This window comes from Hippoglossus hippoglossus, chromosome 18 (genome assembly GCF_009819705.1).
Source record: "Hippoglossus hippoglossus isolate fHipHip1 chromosome 18, fHipHip1.pri, whole genome shotgun sequence".
Lineage (NCBI taxonomy): Eukaryota > Metazoa > Chordata > Actinopteri > Pleuronectiformes > Pleuronectidae > Hippoglossus > Hippoglossus hippoglossus.
In genome coordinates this window covers 8,368,277-8,392,321 of record NC_047168.1, presented here as the reverse complement: position 1 = coordinate 8,392,321, position 24,045 = coordinate 8,368,277, and the positions used below count along the sequence as shown (strand labels likewise).

At 43.0% G+C, this 24,045-nt stretch overlaps 1 protein-coding gene across 8 annotated transcripts in view; it reads right to left on the bottom strand.

The window, feature by feature from the left end:
* The window catches only part of kcnip4 (Kv channel interacting protein 4), a 140,514-nt gene that overhangs the window by 38,590 nt on the left and 77,879 nt on the right, over positions 1 to 24,045 (bottom strand). Inside the window, exon 1 of one of the 8 annotated variants that reach the window (XM_034568697.1) lies at positions 20,440 to 20,678. The exons of 6 other annotated variants lie outside the window; for them this stretch is intronic. In XM_034568697.1, the coding sequence (XP_034424588.1) occupies positions 20,440 to 20,548 (109 nt within the window). In that variant the 5' untranslated portion in view covers positions 20,549 to 20,678. Of the gene's footprint in view, positions 1 to 8,210; positions 8,866 to 20,439; positions 20,679 to 24,045 lie in introns of those variants that run through there. One more of the 8 variants, XM_034568696.1, reaches the window with a different exon arrangement.

The window sequence follows — 24,045 nt, the reverse complement described above, 5'->3', positions numbered from 1 at the left end:
AGGTGGATACAGATCCGCCATTTCCTCCCATTTAGTGCAAATAAGCCTTTAGACTGAAGCCGAGGAGAGCAATGTGTCATTCCTGTTATTTAATAAGAACAGCCTCCAGTTGCCTGTGGCCGGCAGTGAAACCGACAAACAGAAAAGGAAACGGCAGGGTCACTGGTCTGTGTTCGAACAAAACCCAAATGGGCGCATCACTGAGACCACAATCACCAACTGCCTGTGAGACGGTGCTTGAATGACATCACGTATTTGCATTTTTAAATCTTCAGTTCTGAGAAGTGTGTTTACTTTTCCTGGGACGTGACAAGTTTTGTGACAAACTGCCAATGATGGAAGGCAGATCCAAATAGATCTGAGACTGGGAATAGACAATGTGTAAACAGCCACAGGAATAGAAGCCTTGATGATGCCCTTTATGATTTTTGGAGACGGTGACTATTAGCAAAAGCAAGAACTGGAGAATTTGTGTGTGTGTGTGTGAGTGTGTGTGTGTGTGTGTGTGTGTGTGTGTGTGTGTGTGATGAATGATGGGGACTTCTCATAAGCCTGTGTACAGTTTGCAGGTTCTCTCGCTCTTTCTCAGCCCTTTTAGAATAAACTATCGAGTCATTTTTCAAAATAAAAGCTCATTCAGATGCTCCTCGACTACGGTTCCAAATTTCTGACGAAGACAATAGGATTGACTGGTTTCGTCTCCACAGACCAAAACAACATAAGACAACATATGTGCCACTGTTTGTGGAGCCCCGACGTTTGCGGTGAAAATAGGCCGACTCAACCCCAAACTTTAAAAATGAAGCATGCACAGCACAACAGCAGCATGAGGCCTAATACTGAGCAGACTGAATTAAATTAGTACTTAAGGCCTGTTCTAGTAAACTTGCTGCAGTATCTGTAATGCAAAGCTACTCAGCTGCAGGTTAGCCCGTCTGCAGCCGGCAGCAAAGAAGTCAAACCCTTCACGATGAAACATTAAGGCATCGACGGCTTCATCACATAGTTCCTTATTAATATGTTTGACTAAAAGGAGCAGAGGTGCAAGATCAGATCTTTCAAGTTCAAGAGGCAACATTTTTCAGCCTTAAGAACAACGTCAAATATTTCACAAACTTTTTTAGGGTTCTTACATGAGCTGTGGCATTGTATTTTTGAAGTACTCTCGCCTTCACACTGGCCGTAATGACACACCATCAGAGGACTGAGGCATTTACTGGGATGTGAAAGACAGGGAAAGACCCGTCTGTGCCTTTAATCGCAATCATTTGTCACTCTCAAGTGTTTCAATACGTCTGTGTCCATGAAAAAAAAACCCACTTTGCTCTGCACTGGGCAGAAAACCTGTCTGGCCTTTCTCCTCTTATCATTTTAAAAATTATACGGGGGAACAAAGGAAATAAGTTTGAACACGATTCGGCCTCAAAAGTGAGAGCTTTCCAAAAAATAAAAAGGCCTGAAGGGGAGTAAGTTTTACTGATACACTTTCAAGGGAGTCATCCGTATTCACAACAATGTTACCTCACGGATTTATCGATTGTATTCTGACAAGATACTTACATCTGCTATGTTTTTGTAACAGTCATCTCTAGCCACACCGGCGTTTTGGCTCCGTATCGCTTTTAATCCCCGTCCACACAGAAATAATCAAATATCACATTACAACTCACGTACACTGGGGATGCACGCGGCGGTGTACACAGGAATTGCTTGGATAATAGCTAATCTCCTTTGCATATAAGCAATTGTATTGTAACGCAGAATTTAACTGCACAGCTGTTAGCAAAGACGACGAGCTCAGCAATGCTTAGAACTGATTAATGGTCTGCAACACTTACTAATTTCATTAAAACCGGCCGAGTGGTCCCTCTTTATGCTTTTTATACTGAATTCTGTGCATCCATTACTTGTTCGATCATCATCTTTGATACCTCAGCAGAGGCTAATTATTGTTCCTAGAGATGAGACTCTTAACCCTCGTCGCTAAGCTTCATCTTCACCGCTGATGACGGATGATATTTTATCAGACTCGTCGCAAATTAAAACCCATCCCTGCGCGCCGAATGGTTCCACTGCACCATTCAAGTCGCCGGTAATGAGATCGCTTCACTTTAGCGACGAGTCAGCGTTTTTTTTTCTACCGCGATCGCTTTCCATGAGTTTCATCCGAGTGAAGCTTCGAACCACTTTCCGACGAGTCTATGCGATGAGGGCAGAGTTAGAAAGTGGGCAGACTTCACGAGAGAAACACTCAAACATCCTTTTCAGCCATGGAAATTAGAGGAGACTATAAAGCCTGGTACAAAAAATGGAATTCAAAAAGCCATACTGCTGGAGAGGATCTCCTGCATTATGCATGAGAAACCTTTGTCCCTGGCTTAATTATGGAAAATATTGTTACTGGCTCCGTGTGGCAACATGGATATTCATTTTGTTGACTAATTAAAGTCACGAACATGCAGAACGAGCCGAAATAGCCTCGATTGAAAATTAAGCACCACGTGTGCAGCGTCAAAGCTCCAGAGACGGACGCAGGTTTATGAAAGACTCGCAGTTCTTTTCTCCTCATAACGACACTTAAGCTTTTAACTGCGTCCTTTAATAAGACGAACAACCGCACGTGGCTTGTGCGAGGTTTGAATTAATGACGATCACAAAACCCCAACGAGCTTCTATTCACGTTTAATAATAGTGGAAAATATCACAAGCCGGGCTGCTTTAGGGACACTGTGCATTATACTGCATCCCTGCACCGAGCTCATAATTAAACACATCTTTAAGAACACAACCTGCCACGCAGCTCCTTTTCTTCCACCTTTTAACAAGCGCAATCATCCGTATCTCATTCGTGGCTCCGAAGCATCTGCAGTCCTCCACCTATCGGGATTTATTACCCGTGATGTTTTCGTCTGAATTGATTGCTCGAGCGATACTTGCCCTTGCTCTCCTGACTCGAATTGACAGGTCAAGTCCTCTTACTTCTGATAAGCTCCCCACGCCTCGCACTTCCCCCCCCCCCCCCTCGAAAAGAAGACACCACAGGGACCAATAACTTAGGGCGCCCAGGCAGAAGGTTAAGTCAATCATGTCACCGCTCTAAATAGGCACCATGGAAAATAGCCAAAGGGTAATTGGACCAGTTGATTGTTGTCCTTTACATGTATCGGTAAGTGGATGAACACTTACAGCTCGCAGGGGGGGGGGGGGGGGGGGGGGGGGGCTGCTCGTAAAAAATATCTTGCACTCCGCTACCTGGAACCGAGTCGGTGTTTCCATATTTTAATCTTTTAAACCCCGGTCGACTCGCTCGAGTATTAATGAGATTTATTTCCACTAGGAGTGTCGGCAATTAAATTAAGTGGTCGGAATGTTAAATTGTATCATCCGAAGCAATGACAACACTTAAACTGACTTCCTTAATGGATGCGTGTCTCGACAAAGGAAACAATCCCATGAAGATGCAGTTTGTACCGCACACATGAAACACAGTGTGAGCGCATATGTGTGTGTGTGTGTGTGTGTTGGGGGTGAATGTACACACTTCTGCACTTAACAGGAGGAACACACTTTTTGACTGCATCACACAACACCGGATACACAGCCCCGTGCAGGCCTTTATGAGCAAAAATGGTTGTGAGGAAAGCAGCGATTCTCCGGGTGCAGGTCAGCTGTGCCCCCCCCCCGCTCGATGGGATTATTATGACAGGCACGTCACGATTAAATGCCACAAAGCAACAGCGGCAGAAAGGTCATTTATAATTTTGTATCAGAAAGATTACACAGGTTTGTTTGATGTTTAAAAGTCTCCAACTGTTTCAGACCTGAAAGCATTCCCCCCCCCTCCCCCCCCCCCACGTTCCTCCTGTGCTGGAGGACGTTTCCTGCATCGGATACCGATCAACAGGTTGAGCTCGATCATGGTTGACCCTCCGCACCAAACTAAAAAATCATAAAACATTGCAAATGCAGCACAGTTGTGAAAGACGTCTTAGATTCTTATGGGGAGGTTTAGCCTTGAATAAACAAGACATGGAGCCTTAAAGAGATAGTTCACTGAAAAATGAAAATTCATTCAATATCTACTCATCACTATGCCGATGGAGGGGTGGGTGAAGGGTTTGACTCCACAAAACACACTGGAGCTTCAGGGGTAAACTTTGCTGCTTTCGGACACTTGGATGACACCACACGAGCAGTATGGAGGCATGTGATGGGTTTTCTGTTGTTTTATTACGCCTGAAGAAGAGGACACCCTTTACTTCAATTGTATTGGATTCTGCTGCAACCCGTCTGTTTACCCCTGAAGCTCCAGTTTGTTTTGTGGACTCAAACACTTCACCCACCCCTCCATCAGCATAGTGGTGAGTAGATAATGACACAAGAGAAACTGATTGTGTAGGGCAATGTTAAAATAACCAAGATTGATTGTTTTCTGCCTATCTTGACTCATTACACATTTCAATAAAGTATAAGAAACCCATAAAGAAAGGTTTGGATATAATCATCTAGCGCTATAAATATATCTGGTAACAATGTAATAATTTGTGCTATTTTACAGTATAATTGGATGGACGAATAGATTAATAGGAAAGGAAATCACAGGAAAATCTATTATCATAAGACGGTCTTGCCAATTGCTTTACTCACCACTGGTTACAGTTCGCGGAGGTTAAACCAGCTTAACAGCTTGGAGCACAAGTCCAGCAACTTCCACAATTCACACTGTGAAAATGAATTGGCACAAACATGATATGTGAAACAACATAGTGATTAACTTGCTCTCAAGGTTCATGTGCCAGTTTTTGCTAATGTGGACTTTCACTCCAACCCTATAAGGTTTATCTGCAGTCGTCTCTGCGTGCACATCAATCACATTCCTGGGGTTCGGCTCAGCTGGCCCTCCACAGCCGTGACCTGCTCATCCATCACTGCAGATACTACAACCCTTTACCAGCCAGTGAAAACAGACAGAAAGAAAAGATAAATAAATAATGACGCTGCTTAGTGCAGACGCCAACTCTCTCCGTGTGTTGCCAGGTCATAAATCCCCATCAAGGACACAGAGAACATAAGAACATTGTTAGATGAATATCAGCCACTGAGACGCTCTCTGGGCTCCCGCACGATAATAACAAATGACGTGTCCGAACTGACGCAGCGTTCCATTGTGGTTGGGGTAATGGTGTTATTGTGAAAGTGTGTGTGTGTGTGTGTGTGTGTGTGTGTGTGTGTGTGTGTGTGTGTGTGTGTGTGTGTGAGAGAGAGAGATTTACGGGGTATGGGGCTGAAACAGAGAATTACTTGCAGATGATTAGTCTGTACCCCATGAGTCTTTGCTCAGCACTTTGCACTAATGACAGTTTTGTGTCAGTGTAAGTAGAAATGTATGTGTGGAGGGGATAAGTACGTGTGTGTGTGTGTGTGTGTGTGTGTGTGTGTGTGTGTGTGTGTGTGTGTGTGTGTGTGTGTCTTTAGGAACTTTTCCAGTGTAAACAGTAACTTTGTCAGGACCAGTGGACCTCATGGGGACCAAAGCCAAGTCCTAATCAGGCAAAACGTCATTTCTGAGGTTAGGGTTTTGTCCACAACGAATGTTAGTCAATGCAAAGTCCTAATAAGGATAGATGCAAAAACAACCTGTGTGCAAGTATCACAAAAGGTAAATAAGAATATAAAGCCAAGCAAATCAGACTAGAAAATGATGATAAATTACGCCAGACTTGAAATTTCTACAAAAGCAATCAGATCTCTAATGTAGTTGTTGTGCAGCCGCAGTGAAACTCTAAAACCAGCCTTGGCATATTAACATAGTTTGCAGAAATACATGCCAAAGCCTTGGCACACGACAACTCACACCACCATGCTCTGGTCTAAATCAGTGATCTGTATTTTCTCCAACAGGGAAGCCTGTGAGTGGCAGGTAGGAGCTGCTAACAAACCATCTCCAGGTCTGAAGTCTTTACAGTCTGTGCAGTAGAGAAGAGAGGAGAGCAGTCCCCGGAGAAGCGGGGGGACAGAATCGTTACAATGCCTCTTTGTCCTGGCAGCAGACTCCACTGTCAGATGTGGAGCAGAGTAAAAAAAACAACCGCCAGACCAACTTCAAATCTGCAGCACAGCTGAGAAGCTCCCTCGGCTTAGAGGCTTCTAAAGCGAGACCTTTATCCCCCAGTGGGGCTGCTCAGGTGGCCGGCGGCGGAGGGATGTGATCGCACTGGGCAGCTCCCAGCTGTGAACACGTCTGACGGTATGAATGTTAAGCAGAGCGTGCACGCTCAGTGGAACACTTTCCCGAGAGGTTTTTTGTTTAAAAAAAAAATAATACAAAAAAGGTAGGAAACAAACATTTTTAGTTTTTGCAGAAGACAACAGTGGCAGAAAGGGATTTGTTTTACAAAACTGGAAACACAACACGACTGTTGGGTTTGAATGAAGCTGTGGCTCAGAGGTCAGGACTGAGACTTTAAAGCCAGAAGGCCCCAGATTCAAGTGCAACCCTTTGACCTTTATCTTTTTCTATAATGATTAGTTTAACAGAATGAATGATGAGTTGAGAATGAATTGCCAACAGTATGAATTATCTATCTATCTATAGGTTTGTGGTTGGTCAAAACAACTGACTTTTTTACATTAAAGCTGAAACAAATCATCTGATCTCAGTGATGGAAGATGAAAATGTGAAGATTTGATGTTTTTCTTAGCTTTTTTTGTCCTTGTATCAAAGAAAAAATAAATGTTTTTTAATGTTGGTTATGTTGGCTTTAAGAAAACAAATCATTTATGCCATTTCTCACTATCTTCCTTCATTTTATGCACAAATGCTTTAAGATTTTAATGGAGAAAATGATCAACTCATTAATCAAACGTAAAAACTTTGGTAGTAATTGTTAGTTGCGCACTATAGTTTGAATTCAGGTTTACTTTAAGTTGTCTCGAAGCCCAACAGGATTTTAAGATTCCATACATGTCACTTCCCTCAGCTGAGAACTCCAGTGTTGACACAAACAACTGTGATCCCTCATTTTCAAATCAATTCCCATCATCGTAAGAAAAAAGAGAGACGTACTCTTAACTCTACTCATCTTTTTCTCTCTATGCACCGAATCGATATCTGCATCGACTGCTCGTCAGGAGACACGAGCTCTGACAGCGTCCCCCTGTAAACAGTGACAGACACCTGAGTGGCATACTGATCATATCAAAACTCCTCTGACGTCTCTATCGTCTCATCACGGTAAAAACCATCAATATCACGTCGTCGGCTGCTTTTGGGAAAACATGGCCTGGCCAGACTCCCCCCCCCCCACCTTCGCACTGCGCTGTTTACTGAAGCATGTAAACTGTTAAAAAAATGAAAACACTGCTCCCATGTGCCTTTTGAAATAACACAGTCACGGCCAACACGCAGACGCTGACACCTCCACCCTGTGTAAACACTCCCCTCGGGGTCAGGTCAGCTTTTTCCAGCTACTTGCTTTCACACATGGCCGCTTCTTTCTTTTTTCTGCTGAATATGGATGCGGCTTCGGAGACGTTTGACGGATGATTCTAATTAGAAGATAAGGCGTGTTTACTAAACAGCGATCTGATGAATAGGCTGGGTTTTTCTGCTGAAACTGCTTACTGTGCTGCTCCACTTTATTTAATGAGACAACCGCAGAGGATCCAAACCAAACAGTTTATTTAGGCCCCGGCTCGCTCTGCGCACCGCGAGCCAGGCGGTGCCCTGAATTCCCCCCCTGGGTCCACAGAGAAGACGTATATACACACGAAAGACACTGTGAGATGAGTTACTAAAACACGCCTGTACACACATCCTCTTAAAACATATGCACAAAAAGGAGAGATGGAATTGACCTCAGAGGCTTTAGAATGACAGACGTGTCTTTCATTCCCCATCTTTCCGAACCCAGGAAATTCAAAGTCCTCCAAAAGCTTTTCAAATCTTTCTAAACTGACACATTTCTCCCGACTCAAAGTTTTCCTGCCTCCAGTCACATCTCAACCTCACACTTACTTCGACTTCCACTCAAAAAAAGACAATCCAGTCTTCTTCCCTGCCTCAATTAACCTCAATTAACGTTCTCAAATAGCCGTTTTAGAAACTTCAGGTCAGGAGTTAAAGCAACCGAAGAACAGAAGTTGGAAATTCTCCATTTCTCTCCTCCTTCTCTCCCTTCATACCCCCCGTCCCTCCATCAGCGCCTTACCCTCCGAGAAGCTGATGAGCCCCAGCAGGTGCAGCAGCTTGATCGAAGCGAACACCAGCACCACGATTCCCACCGTTTGCAGCCCCTCCGTCTCCCAGATTGCATTTATCATCGCTCCGCCCTCGGACAACTCCGTGCCACCATTCCCTGACCCGGACCCGGAGCCCGAGCCGGCCTCCTCGCCCTCGGGACCCCCGCCAGGACCAGCGCTGTCACCCGGCCCCGCACTCCAGTTCCCCTGCACCCACTCCAGTGCTGCACCGGCCCACACCTAGGGGCCGGGCACCTCCCGGCACCCGCCTGCTGCCCTGTTTAAATACGAGGAGGTCGAGGATCAGAGAGACGAGAGCCGGTGTCGGGTTTGTGAGGAGCCTGAAGTCATTTAGGGTCTCTCTGGTCTCAAGGGGGGTAAGGGGGGTGAAAGAGAATTTAGAAAAGCTGGCTCCAGGTGGAATAAAGTCCAGGCATGCTGATCTCAAAGCTTCCTCCTCCTTTCCTCTTCTCACAGATGAGGAGACAGGTGAAAAAGCCGGGAGAAAAGAAAACTCCGCTCTCGCCTGATAGTTTGCGGCTCCCTCTCGCTCTGACTGCCTGGCTGCAGAGTAAAGGGAGGGAGGATGAGAGGGAGTGGATATGTGTGAGGGAGAGGGGCGGGTGGAGGATGGTGAGACAGAGGCGGAGGGGACGTGAGACGCTGGAGCTCTACGCGTTCACATTAAGTGCAAACACAAATCCAGGAATGCAAATACAGCACTGACACAATCAGAAAAATGAGTCAATGAATTGTGTTAATGTCTCATTGTCGAGTTACTGTGGGTGTGTGTGTGTTTACTATTGTATCATATGATTAAATCATGAAAGTGACACGGTTTTCAAGCCGCAGAAAGAACTGAAGTTGCAGATGAGGGGAAAATAAAGCAGGATGGATGGAAAACAACAGCTTTGTCATAATACACTGGCTGTAATCCACTTTTCAGACAGACAATATCAATCTGCTGCGCTTTTCAACTACTGTTGCATATGCAATATGCAAATTTTCTCCCCAAAAAAGGGGTTAAAGATATGAGAAAACTCCATTGTTTTCATGCATCAAAACCAGATAAATAAATAAAAATGCATAATCAGCCATGTGACTGTTAATTCTGCCTCTTCTAAGCTTTTACATGAGAGGGTTTCATGGGTAAAAGCAATATGGGAATGAGAGGAGTCAATATGTCTCAGTGGTTTTTATACATATCAATGTAAGTGTATGTTATTGATCACACTGCTTCATTCAATTTAACCAACTCTTTTCCAAAGGGATGTTAATGTGGCTGAGATGAAGTGGAGTGGTGTGTGTGTGTGTGTGTGTGTGTGTGTGTGTGTGTGTGTGTGTGTGTGTGTGTGTGTGTGGGGGGGGGGGGGGGGTTGATTAAGTGTTTGGAGCAAATGAGTGAAGACACCACCACCTACTGGCCTTGTGCAGACTGTCATAATCCTAATCATCCACCTCGAGCCTAATTAATGATCATTAGAAAAGAACATCGAAATTAAATTCATTGAACTTAAAATGAAATATTATTCAATCGATGCATTACTGCGCTCAACAATACAGATATAAAAAGCTCAAAATATACAAAAAACAACCTAATTTAAAATAGTTTCAATACTAGAACCGCTTTTACATCTCCTCTGCTTTCATTCATCTGCATTGGAAATGAACTCCACCATCGCCGCCTTGATTGCAATCATCACACCTCTCGATGATTTTGAATGAAATTTTCACTCGCCACTTACTCCGCAGCCTGAAAGCCCAATAAGAAGCTCTCATATGCATTTACATTTACTTCAACGTTCTTCTCTGAACGGGCAACAAAATGCAAAAAGGACACGTCTACAATTCTACCGGAAAAAAATAAAAAAATAAATAAAGTGAATAATTGAGGGTTGTGCTGTTTGAAAAAGAAAATATTATTCAGCAGACACATCCAACTTAATCTGACTTCCCCCCCTGGATATGTAAGGAATCATTGGTATGTGAGGCTCATCCATAGAGGATGAGAAACACCCACCGACAATATGACTGTATGAATATGTGCGATATATATGATGGGGGGAGCGTTTTTGTTAAAATAGAATTCAATCTATTATACAGTGATTCCTCCTTAGGGGAATTCTATTGTTTATTAGCTATTTAAGCCACAACAATGAATGGTATTGTAAACCTTCGGAGACTTAGTATACAATTGAAGAATTACCATTAAATATTAAAGCAGCTATCATAAGTATTGTTCCATTAATAATAGATCATATTAATGTGTTTATAAAAGGGGTCACGACTAACGATGAACCCAACTCAACTCTGCATTTTTATCATCTTTTCACTCACTGTTTTATGTCCCACAGCTTTTCGGTTTTAATTCATTCTCACTGATCTCGACTGTGTGATTTCCAGCTACAGCAGTCGACCGTCTTCAGAGGAAAAGCTTTAAAAAGGCTTAAATTCAACTTAAATTCAACAGGTTTTCAGAAAAACTGCTCCAAATGAATGGTAATGCGTCTGCAAATCTGCTGAATGTGTAAATAAGCAACCGTTTAATAGCATCTACACCACATCAATCAGCAAGTCGGCATCCCAGCTTGTATCTGCTGCCCCTAAGTCGCCTTATAACCAGTTACTGCAGATTTAACTCCTTTAATACGTCTCAAAAAGCACCAAAAGCATCTAAATGCCGAATAGAACCTGCCCCACTTTTCAATAATAGCGTAAGTCAGTAAACGACCCCTCCTGTGGGTGAGGTTCTGGTTTGGTTCAAAGCATTACCCAGCTGTCACGTACAGTGGAGTGTACAGAATATCAGCTGACCCAACTGCCTCAGCGTATCCTAGGCGACGGCAACATGTGGGCAACTGGCACGACATCAGTGATTCCCCCGGCCACATCACACATCCATTCCAGCCACGTGTACGTTGGCCAGCGGAGGCTTCGTTTTCCTGAACGCGGCCAAGTTTCTCCCAGAGCCACGGGGATGCATGCCCTCAGGCCTCACGCCATCCTGGTTCTCCACATGGTCCCTGGGAGCCTGATGGGGGTTGATTGACCAATCATAACCTCTTCCCTCAGCCTAGTGATACAATATCCAACCAATGGATTATTGAAGGGGAGAGGGTGGAGGTGAGAGGGTGAGGGGAGAGTGGGGGTGGGGTTTCTGTGCCACGGCTCATCCATCCAAACTAGAGGAGGCATTATTCTATCAACGCCTCTGACAGGTAAATACTACATCACACATCCTGCTCCATTAATGTCACACCGATTCTGGACAATAGCCGCTACAACACTTTTACAGCACAGCAGGTCTGACAGATGGACAGCGTAAAATAATTCTGCATTTGTTGACCTGACAGGGCTTTTTTGTTCCGGACGATTCAAATTACAAAATGGTTTTGTATTCAAATCTGAAAGGACAAATTAGGTGTCGAGAGTTGACGCTGCTATTATGTGAAAGAGATTTGAGTAAAAAGTGACTATTTGATCAAAGGTTCTGTAAAACACTCTCCAGTCTCCTGAAATCACAATAAATAAAGTATTTTCTTTTTAACAGAACTACAAAACCTGACTGTTGCCAAAGCTAATGATACTGAACCTGAATAAAATGCTTACCTAGACTTAAATACTGGACTTTGATATTATACTCAGCAAAATACTCATAATTTACATCCTGTGAGGTGGAAAAGCCTGTTATACAATTATATACACGCTTGTTCTACTTTCGACTGTTTCAGGTTCTATCTATTGATATGATAAAGTAGGTCTATACTGTGATCCTCTGGTGTTCTCATCTCAACCAGATAAATATCTTTAATAACATTGGAGATGAAGCTAAAATCCCCAAAATGGTGGAACAGACAATATTACTGGTATTTGTTATCATTAGATTTGAAGAAAAGCATCTTTGCAATGTTACACAGGAGAGTAATTTTATCATCTTATGACATTTCTCTAAATAAAGACAGGGACATTTGTGCCTTTAAAAATATATATATATATATTGGTAAAACATGTGTTTTTACATGGTTTATATGTTTAGGTTTTATTAGTTAAAATAAAGTTGCATTTTTTATTAAGTGAATTCTTATACATATTTAAATGGTAAGAATAAATCAGGATAACTTCTCATAACTACACAAAATAGATCCGATCACTTCATGACGGTTCGCACCTCCCAAATCACTACACACCATCATGTCTCCAGTGAAGCGCCCCTCCTCCGTCACCTCTGACGGGCGACGTCTCTGATTGATCCGAGTCGGAAATGTCAGGCGGCTGCTGTGTCACCAACTCTGTCGTTTCTTATCTGTGTAATGAACAAGTCTGGGTGACAAAACTCCAGCTCTTTTGTTCGTCTGCCTGTGTCGACCGATAGACACCGATCTCGGGAGAGATTACACATTTTCTCTCACTTGTCGCTGGCACCTGTCTCGCAACTTTCCGTCCCTGGTATTCACAAGGGGACGGAATCTCCTCCCCTCTGGTCTGAGGAGAGTTAGACGCAGAGGACACGACCATCAGTAGAGGTCGATGAATCCGCCTCACTATCCATGGGTACGTTAAATATGATGTATGTAGACAAAGAATGGAGTTTGCATCTTTTCCTGAGCTGTGTCTTAAGCGGTCTCATGTCAGGGGCTACATCCGAATGGGTTCGGTCTATGCACCCGTGTAGGCTGCGAAGGCTAAACCGAAATAAGATGGTCTGGTCTACAGAGGATTTCCCTGATCAGCGTCACCAGCTTTGTTTGTCACTGAAGCGCAGTGAATCCTAGGATAGGTGGGGCCGGAAAAGGATCCACCTGTTGCAGCCTTCGTTTCTTGGGTATGAAAGGATGCATTTGTAGGCCGCATTTAAAGAACCCTCTCGAAATGGTACAGCCTAAATGCTCTGCTGTGATGCAAGCGGTCTTTAAATGCAGCCTCCATGGGATGCAGCCTCGACGGCAATTAAAGTGGTTTAGATAATCGATGGATGGATGAAGACAAACAAAATCTGTTAAATCTGTTATATTCCTGACGAGCCTTGACGATGCTTTGATAATTTCCGCTTGCTCACACTTCAGAAACACTGTAGAGCAACAAATAGTCATAAAACTAAATTGAACACCACGGGTGCAGGAGTAATCTCAATAAATATTTTGCTGTGAATCTAAAATCCTCATGTTCTAACCAAAGAACCCTTGAGAGCATTTTCATGAAGTGACAAGTGTTCTCAATCTCTCTGGAGTCCTTGTGGAAGTACAGGACCAGGAGAGAGGGGGGGGGAGCTGGTTTCCGATGCAGCCATCATCAATCACGGCGCGGCGAAGATGAGATGGTCCCGCTGTTTACAGATCGGCTCGGGGGTACAAGTGGGTGATATAATTAGGCGACACCTGCAGCGATGTGCTCAGGCATGCAAAGCAGCATTAGTGTTTGGCTTGTGTTTTTTTTCCCCGAGGCACATTAAAACCAGGCCGTCGTATTTACTGAAGCGGCGCCTGCGAAACGGGGGAAAGGCAATTACGAGCCGTGAACCGGGGCGACCCTCGGCGAAACAAGCATGAGCAATCAACCGCACAGTGCCACGGGGTGATTCTGATACTCAGGACTAACTTTGTGGCCAGGTGCGTGTGCATGCATGCATTCAGGGGATTTCGCCATCGACAACCCCTTCATCGCAAATACGCATCGACAGGTATGAGTCAACACTTTCAGCTTGTTTTAACTCCTCAGTCTGTTTTAGGTTAGATTATAACAAATATATGTTTGCACGTCCTGAATGCACAGTATTTAAGGTTGGATGGGAGTAAACACATGAGCGAGCCCTCACTGTGTGGATCGATTTTCCACCTGAATTACTCCTTTTAACACCAAATGTGAGAGCTTAGAAATATCAATTATAAGTTAAATCAATTAGATCTATCAATTAAATCAATCTGCAGAAATTTGTATTCATAATTTCGGTCAATTTTTAGCGAAACAATTGTAAAAATGTTGCTGTATGGTTTGATTCTGACTCGATTGTGATGATTTACTGATTTAAGGTAGGTAAATAGCTGCTATTCTTGTTATTAGTCTGACGAAAAAATTCACTTGAAAACGTGACCTTTAAATAACTGAGAAAGGCATTTTATATGTCAAGGTTGAAAAGGTACATGTGTAAATAGCTGCGAGAATAATGGCTGAATTCCATTTCCAGTCTTTAATTAGCTCCATATTTAGCAATCATGTAAACCAAAGAGAAGAAGTGTGCATTTCTGCACCCAGCAGACATCAAATTCTTTTCAGACACCCCCGAGTTAAACAGAATTCAACTGTGATCACTATTTGTTTTTATCAAATATTCTGAAAGAGACTGAACTCCACTGTGGATAATTCAACCTTGGTAATATAACTGTACCAGGTATGATGCACTGCAGGAGGCAACCACACATAAATAAAACTTAGTAAACAGCCTTGAGGTGAATTCCTTGTATCTGGTCCAACATGGCTTCTCTAAAGAATGCCGTTCATCACGAGACATGTCAGCCATCACTCTTCAGCACGGCCCTGAGATTTTATCATCACCCCATTTCTTTCCGTACGATTAGTTGTGGCGTAAAAAAAGGGGGAACGTCAATTGCCTTGTCTGCAAATGGACAGTAGCACAAAGCTGAGGGGCAGCGTGTTCCAGCTGATAACATTGATCCGCTTTCCTGCTCGTCTTGGCCATATTAGCTGCGGTGTGACGGCTCATGTAGAGGACGCGGTTTGCCTTGTGCAGCGCCGGGGCCTGTCATCTGATTTACGGCAGCGAGGTGCCCGTCAAACCGAACTTCAAGTGAAAAGGTCAATAGGGAGTATGCATTAGTCGGAGGAGTAAAAAGGAGAGAAGACAAGCGGGGACATAAAATGGCAGACGGAACACAAGACGGCTGGAGCCACTGTCCGCAGGATGAGATACGGCAGAGAGGGCGCACTGAGGGGAAAAAAAAAATCAATACAGGTGTTTATTTCTTAAAGGAATCGTGGATGTGGGGATGAAACGTTGCAGCAGAGGTTCCTGATGTAAACAATCTCTTATTTACATTTAATTGCGTGGAGACGTCCGTCAACGTCTCCACAACAGTTTTAAGACGAGAGAGAATCATTGCCACGAGCCGTTTGGTTCACAGACCTATGAAGCAGATCAGATACGACTAAGCAGCAGAGCAGGCACCAGTTTTTTTTAACGACCCTGAAGGGAAACACCAGAGAATTCAAAGTAAATCTGACACCAGCATTTCATATCATGGGATTAAAGTTCAATAAAATGCATTAAATCCAATGGCAGAGACAAAAAACAACTTTTGATATTCAAAGAAAGGTTGAATTTAATATAGTTAAGTGTGCATTGTCTTTTAGAGACTTAATTAACCAACCTAAGATATGTCATACAGTACAATTTGGTACATAATGGCCCATCTTCTAAATTAGGTGAACTCCAGTCTAATAGCAGTCGTCTCTAATTTAGCATCAAACGGGATAATCATGCCAAATACTGCAATAACAAATAGCAGCATATTTTCTGTGTGGCACACACTCAGGAAGAGCGTTATATTGGGAGGTGGCAAAATTATGTGTGAGGATTTTGCACAAATACAGAAACCAAGAAAAGAATTAGAAGAAAAAAACAAAAGTTTAGCAAATCTACATTTTCCACAAGATTAATACTCGTCGTGGAGAAAAATAGTTTCTGTGAGAGATCGCCTAACCCGGACAAATCCAAATGTTAATCAGATTAGAAAAACAGAGGCTTGATACTTCATCTAATGCTCGATTATGTCAAAAGTTTCACGTTGTTAAATACTTAAAGCACAAGGTTAGAGCTGGTTGCTTTTTGTTTGAAGTGTTCACTTCAAAAGATGCACCACACAGAGCTTTGTTCATATAAAGCTTTGTTCCCTATTCAGTCGCCTTGAAAATTACCTTCCCCGAACGCAAATCAACAGCGCGGCTTTACCGCGGAGAGCTCCACAGCTCCGACTCGGGTGATTCTCAATCAAGCTGCAAAACAATCTGCCCTTTTAAAAGTGTGTTTCTGCAGCGAGCAGCTAAAACAAATCACAGCTGTGCAGACGCTGATGCTGGGAAACACTCGCCGGTGGCTCCCTTGTTACTGCGGTGATTGATGACGGAGGGGAGCTAATGCCCGTGGAAACGCCACCGACTGGGTTTAATTCGGTGGAAAGCTCTGAATGTGCCTGTAATACCTGTCTGAGACCCGAGGCAATTATCAGAAACTGTAGTTTTCAAAACCTCATTCAAGAACATGCAACTATTTGGTTTTAAGTGTAAAAGGAAGGAAATGAGGAGCATGTGAACATGAATGGGAAATGCTGCAGAGGCTTTAATGCAACATCCACAACCAGGTTGCTCAAAGAATCCACGGTTAAGCCCTACACCAGATCATAGAAGAAACATCAGGCTCTGCAGAACGTTGAAGCCAATGGCTCTGGATCAGGAGGAAAAGACCCCAACTGGGCCCCAAGGTGTTAGGGACACACACCCAGGTCACCTGACATCTGATTTTCTATTGAGCTGTACGTTGTTTACAATGTGACACTGCTTCATAATCCATTTTATTTCTTTGACAACCACTGCGCAAGAAGTTACAACACTGGAGACATTACTTAGTAGATTTATGTAATTTTTAAATGCCTACAACAAAAGGTATTTATTAATTTGCTCCTACTTATTGTCAGTGTAAAAACCTCTGTTAACTTCTATTCAGAACCAGACTGGCAGCTGGTGTTGCTGGTTGATTCTGATTCTGACAGAAAGCTTTGGTTCCCTCTGCTGGACAAAGCCTGTACTCCAGTCCACAGTGTCTGCAAAGTTCATGGTTCAATGTTATATCCTTATAATCAAGTCAGAGGTTCTCAAATGGTGGTCCCAGGACCCCTGGGGGGTCGGTGGCATACTACTGGGGGGCCCATGGAAAGTTTTCAATTCATTCAGTTTGATCCATTAAAATGACCATGACACATCAGAAATCTGTGTGGACATGACATTTCTAAAAGTGTAAAATGTCAAACTATTCCATGAGAGGGTCCCCAGAATATTTTCTATCTTGTACGAGGTCCTTGGTTGAGAAAAACATTGAGAACCTCTGAGCTATGCAGCTCAAAGGACATTATGAGTTTTTAATGTACTCTGACACATGCTGGTATTCTTTATGCAAATGTTCATAAAATTAAATCGTTTTTTGGTATTATGAGTCACGTGATGGAGTAAAAGCTCCCGGCTCTGTGTTCACTTTGGGTAGGATCTCAAAACTATTGTATTATAAAAGTAGCAGAACTTCAGTAAATGTCATCATCAAACACAGACAGGTTCTCAAAGCCACTTCATGGCAGCACTTCACCAGATTTATTTCATCTGCTGCTGCTCCGACTTTACAGCACACGTCTCTTACTCGAGGAAATCATGTGTCATAAAGCACCCATGTGCATTAAGACATCCCCTTAGCAAATATCATTATGATGCAAAGTACATTCTCAATCTATTGTGCATTCACACCGGAATACATTGAGAATCCTTTATGCATCCAGAACATGTGCTGTGTGTGATACACCATGCACAGCTTAGGCCTTTGTGCAAAACACCACATATGTTTTTGAAGTGGATCCATTCAATTACAGCTCACCGTTTAATAACAGTAATATTTAGCATGTTGAATCATGGCTCTGTAACACACACACACACAAAGGATCTATAGCCTGATCCCTAAACACAGCCAAGTCACCTCAGCTGAGATTTACTATAAAGTACGTAAAACCTGCAACAATGGGAGGATAGTGTGTTGCAGTCATGTCTTTGGATTTAGTGCAGCTGTACAAACACAATACTATACAGTCAGGGGCCCATGTGTGCACTGTGCTTGAAGCATTTGGATGCAAACATTAGTTGTGTTCCCACTAAATTCTATTAAAGTAAATGTTAATTTGGCTCATTGGAGAATAAGACAAAACGATATGAACGACATAATTGCAAAAACATAATGTTGTGCAAGTCGGAATGTGCCAATGTGCATTTGGCTATTTCTTCTTGGAATTATTGGTCATAAAATCCTGTCTGATGTGTGATTGGACTAATTTGCCAAAAACGCCGTATCAAACAAGCTGCTCCTGTCGGCCGCCACGTGCCCGAGCACAGTCACTCACTGTCACGGGGACCAAAGAGCCATTTGCGTCCGGCTGTGTTGCAGGTCTATTTTTATCCAGGAGCCATCCAGTGGGAGAGCGCACCACAGAGCAGCTCAACAGACGTCTGTGTTGCTTCAAGTCTGATTAGATTTGGGGAGAGATAGATTTTCATTCATCGGCAATTTGAAGATAAACATCTAAATTGAAATTGAAAATTAAACCTCTCTGAGAAGGCCTCAACAGATCTAAACAAATACAGAACTGTACGTGCAAATAAACCTTTAAGATCTCACTTCAATAAACACATGTATTTAAAAAATCCACAAATTTGTCACAATAATTAAGCTGTCTCCTCTTTTTTGAAGTATTTTAATAGTTCTGGATTAAATTAAATAAATTAACCCTTGAATAAGCACATGACATTTATCAAAATGGTGATTATAATGGAGCTGATTTAAAAATGGGGGAATTCCTAAATGCCAGACATCAATCGTGTTTTTTAACATAAGGGCAATTAAGGATTTAATCAAGATTCTTTTTCCCCCCCCATGAATAATTTGTTTAAATATCTTGCAGCTATTTTAACTTTTTCAAAAGCTGACAACTGGAATCTTTAAAAAAAACACGCAAAGCATTTTTTGATGTAGTCGCAAAAATCTTAAGGGAAACTGAAACTTCAAATGTAGATGTTGAGTCTCCACTCAAGCAGATCCTCGCCATCCACAAAGAAACTGCATGCATCTCTCAGCAGGGACCGAGCTGAGGGAAAGTGGCGTTCGTGGAACGTTCACAATCCCACGTGCGAATGCCATTGTTGCCGTTTGCGTCTCTTAAGTGGGCGTTCGATTCAACATATTGTGTAAAACAGAATAATATCGCCACAGTAGAAAAAGAACATTGTGACTTTACTCTAGAACGAATCTTAAGACGCGTGTTCGCCTCTCACTTGTGGAAGCCCAACCTTAAGGCACACAGCTTGTTCACAGCACAGTTTATAAATAACAGGTGGTGCCAGAGAGACCCAACTCCTGAATATTAGATTCACACTTTAGTGGGAGAGAATCGCTTAATGGCACCTTGACAAACCTCCTGTAGGTGCAGCAGCTTCAACCTTTATTCTCTTCTAAGCTACCAAAACATGAGAAAGAAAGTGAAAAACCACCTAAAAAAGTTCCACCACGGAGGAGAAGACTTCAACTTTTCATCATATCCTCACTTATTAACTTTTTAAACACAATTGAAAAGGTTAATTTCCAGAGGGGCAGCATGTTTAATATTTCAATCTCCTTTTCATTTCGCCGGTTTCATGCCAAACGCCACCCTGGCAACACTCTCCGGCTCGAAAGCGGCAGGATCTCCAGGTTCCAGCTGCTGCAATCGGTCCTCAACCGTCCCCACTCTCATTTGGATAAGCAAGTTAGCCGACCCACAGACGCTGCGAGCTTTCCCATCCAATCCAATTTCATTCAAATCGAATAACCATCAAAGTACAGAAGCAAAGTGTCGAAAGATGTGACTGGAGAGTGAGATGGAGAGAACACTTCAAAACAAAAGGAAGCGTTCAAGAAAAAGCAGAAGCGTCAGATTTTATAATTCGGACATATGTGCACTGACCGACTCATAACTGTGGAGCCAATTAGCAGCGAAGTCCAGTGAATCATGCAAAGAGGCAAGATATTAAAATAAAAGCGGGAAACGGGAGCACGAGGCCAAAGAGTTCACAAAATAATCTCCATAATCGGATTAGGATCTATGACACATCCTTTTTAATGTTTGCATATCTTGTGATCCTGGAATATTTGCAAAATAAATCAGCTGTGTAGTTTTTCTTGGTGCACACTATATTTTATGTTTACCAGGTACATCCAAAGAGATGCAACAGATGGAATCCCTGAATCTACACACATCTCCTTCACACGTTTGTACCACAGGAACTCACAGATGGTCCTTCACGCCTCAGAGACCCAATGAACCACTTGCTTTTGAACTTGCAACCAGTTGGAGATTGCTACTCAAAACGAGAGAGTTTCCAGCTCAGCCGTCTCCTTACCGTCATAGTCGTCTTCTAACAAACCAAACTGCTCCAGCGCCTTGACAAACAAAACCACGACCACCAGCACGGCAATCATCTCCAGTCCCTCCAAGTTCATAGTCGACATGTCAGGCGGGTCACACGCTGCCCGCGGCCAAAGACGAGTACAGAGCTCAGCACGCACCGCCGTCAGCGGGCCATTAAACGCCACTTAAAAGCCCCCTGCATCTCCGGCTCGTGACGAGGAGGCCGGCACAAAGTCACGGAGAGAGAGAGAGAGAGAGAGAGAGAGAGAAGGGAGGGGAGTGGGGGGGAGAAGTGTGGAAGAGAAAGGAGAGGGAGGTAGGTGGGGTGGCGAGGATAAAGACGAGGGGGCGTGAGGAGGAGAGAGGGACAGACTGCTGGAATAAAACCAGGAGGATGAGAGATGGAGGTGATCCACCGGTGGCTGTGAGATACCGAGCACTGACGTGTGCGAAAAGGCCAAACGCATTGAAGAAACACAAAAATCTTAGATCGCCTATAAATTATATGAGAAAATGTTGCATTTTACAAGTTTAGCCGTGTCAGTGCAATTCCGGTCTGTCGCAACAATGATGGTCAAGACTGAAATATCTCAACTATGTCTTTCTTAGAAACAGTCATCGGAGTAGGCTAAAGGATTCTGTCTGTCTCTGAAGACCCTTGTCCTCCACTGAGACCCTGTAGCAACCTGCACCGGCCCCACAGTCGGTTCAGTCATTTTTTTTAGTAATGCTGCTAACTAACAAATTGCTGTGAAAACACACTTGTGAACCTCACCACCGCTGATAAATGTCCTCAGGGGAAGCACTGACCTGTTTACCTGCATTTTCTCTCAGTTACATCACATTTAGCTTCAGTCGGCTTGTTCTTGGAATAAAACTAATAATATCCGTGTTGACAAGAGATGACATCATGCATTAAATTATATATATACTGTATACTGTTGCAGTAATAAATTATAGGTGGTTTTCATTTTACATAAGATTTAACGTTCACAAAACAAAATAGAATTTATTTCACACACTAAATTGTGTATACACAATTGGCCAGATGTATAACATGTATGCAGATGTGAACTAAAAAGTCTTTGGATATAATACAGTGTTTAAAGACATAGTACTTATTATCTGTGTGGTCCCAAGAGAACAAAATGGAAAATGGAGATTTTAGTCCGAATAAGAGCAAAATAAATAGCAAAAATTGCTGTTTGAATTTCGGTGACAGGAATAACTCAAGTAAAATCTTGAATATTTTCCACCTTTTTTTCCCGATATCTACTCTTGAATAGAAAATGATGGTTGTGGCTGGAGAGTCCAGACTCGACAAAGAAGCTGTGGGCGGACAGATCAGCGTAAAAAAAAAAAAATAAAAAATCACAGCTCGAGCCATCACCTGCATTCGCGACCTCGCCGTCACCCGGACTTAAAATAAAGTGTGACCCCTTAAGGGAGAGGTGGCGAGGGAGAGGTCAGCGAGAAAGACAACACGGTAGAGAAGAAAGGACTCGGAGGGAGCGGGAGGAAACGTGGCTGCAGTCGGCAGCAGGTGGCCGCTGGGGACAAAAGGATACCTGTTCCATGTGGTGGCTCCTGATTCTCAGCAGCAAACCGTGTAGACATCGATGATTAGGTTCATCATAACATGTCTGTTCTACCTTTAGAATTCCCTCACTGCCTCGCTCACATCCCATCGATACAGAAGCTGGCGTTTCCAAGATTTATAGCGTGACCTGAAAGTGTCTTCGAAATGGGCCAAGTAAACTTATGACATGTGTCTGCCAGAAACGGATGAAAGGCGCTGGTGGCTTCAATCAGATTTTTTAAATATGAGCCCAAAAAAGCAAACCGCAGCCCTTTAAGAGAGGGCGAGGATCCTTCCAGGACGCTCTTTGTATGCTTATCAAGAAAAAATAAAGTGACATTGTAGCTTATAATTAAAAAGCTGCCCCGGAGATAAGGCTCCCCTTGCAGATCCTCTCAGGGACGGGAAGTGATCCCACACTCATCCTCACAGTCCGTCGGCTCAAAGAGAATTTTTAGGACAGGGGATTTACCATGGAAACAACCTCTGCGCTGTGAACGCGACTGGGCGGCTCATTTAGCCCACTATCAGTTACTTTTCTTTTATTTGTGGCAGCTGAGCAGGAGACAAATATAGCTCCTGAGCCCCCAGGAGAGAGAGAGTGTGTGTGTGTGTGTGTTTGGACAAGACAGGACAGGCAGCTGTGTAGGAAGCCTTGAGAGAACAGGGTTTTATAAAGGTGAAAAGAAAGTCTAATGAAAGTTTCTCTGGCAAAAGAACCTCCAGGTGTGTTTTAATTTCAAGCGATTTCAAGATGTGGTGTTTCTCTTTGAACGCTAACGTGACCTAATCTCGCAGGAACCGCAAACACCTGCTCTCCAATCACCTCAGAACTCTGCATAGGGTGTAATCAACCCTCCTGGCTAATGGCGATGACAATAATCAAGGTTTGGTGCGTGTCATCAGCACACAGTATGCCGTATCAATCAGCGCGTGATTGGTGATGAAGGTAATTGCCAGCGTGGAGGTATTGTGGCGCGTCGGTTAAGGCTGCGAGGTCGCGTTGGATCGTAGGGGCCGGAGGACGTCAGCAGCGACTGCAAACCGTGAGCAGTGATTACGTATTACGTACGTTTACACCTAGATGTATGTAATTAATATTAGCAGACAGTTATTAATGCCATAATGAAACTTGAGCTAACTTTCCATTTGTTTTCCTCAGAATTTCTAAAGTAAAATCTCTTGAAACTTGACCTACAGACAGTGAGGGTCACCAGGAACAAGAGTGAAGTGAAAATTCTATGTCAGCTCTTAGGGATTTTTTTTAATTAATATTTAATAGGAGAAAGTTCTTAGTGCCAGTGAAAATTGAGCTATTTTCTAAATTTCTAGAGTAAAGTAAGTTCAAAATTAACAAACAAAGTTCTATGTGATTTATTCTCTGTATGCATTTGTTTTTCCAAAGGGTTTAACCTGAGCCAGGCCATACAACAATGATGGCAAACATCACTTTCATACAGAGTTCGTAGCAAAAAGCTGTTAAAATACATTATTTGAGTTATTTATTTATAAATGCACTGGTGACAGACTCTGTATCAGCCGATGTGCAAAGTCCAGGTATTAGAATTGGTATCAGGAAGGAAAAAATGGCATCAGATATAATTTGTGTTGAGTGTTGCAGCTGAAAATACATCCCACAAAATCACCAGATTGATGCAAGTTCGGGTAACATTTGTCCAAAACTACAGTGAAAGGAAAAGATGAGGTTATGTACATGAGGTCACGTACGATTACTCAACAAGGGATGATCCACTTCATAGCCCTCCTCCTCCCAATATATAGGCTTATTTCAGTTATCGTGATTGCTGTAGTGTGATGAGTGCACCTGCAGGTACAGTCAAATCCTCCTCTTATCGTAAATGAACAAACACAGCGGAAGGAAGGAAGGAAGGAAGTTTTTCTTTGAGGTAAATGAAGTTACAATTGAATTTCTAATCTCCAGATAAAACGGCAAAGCTGCAACGTGGCGTTAAAACAAATCACTGTCTTCCATTTGTTTTGGGGATATTGCAAAAGCCG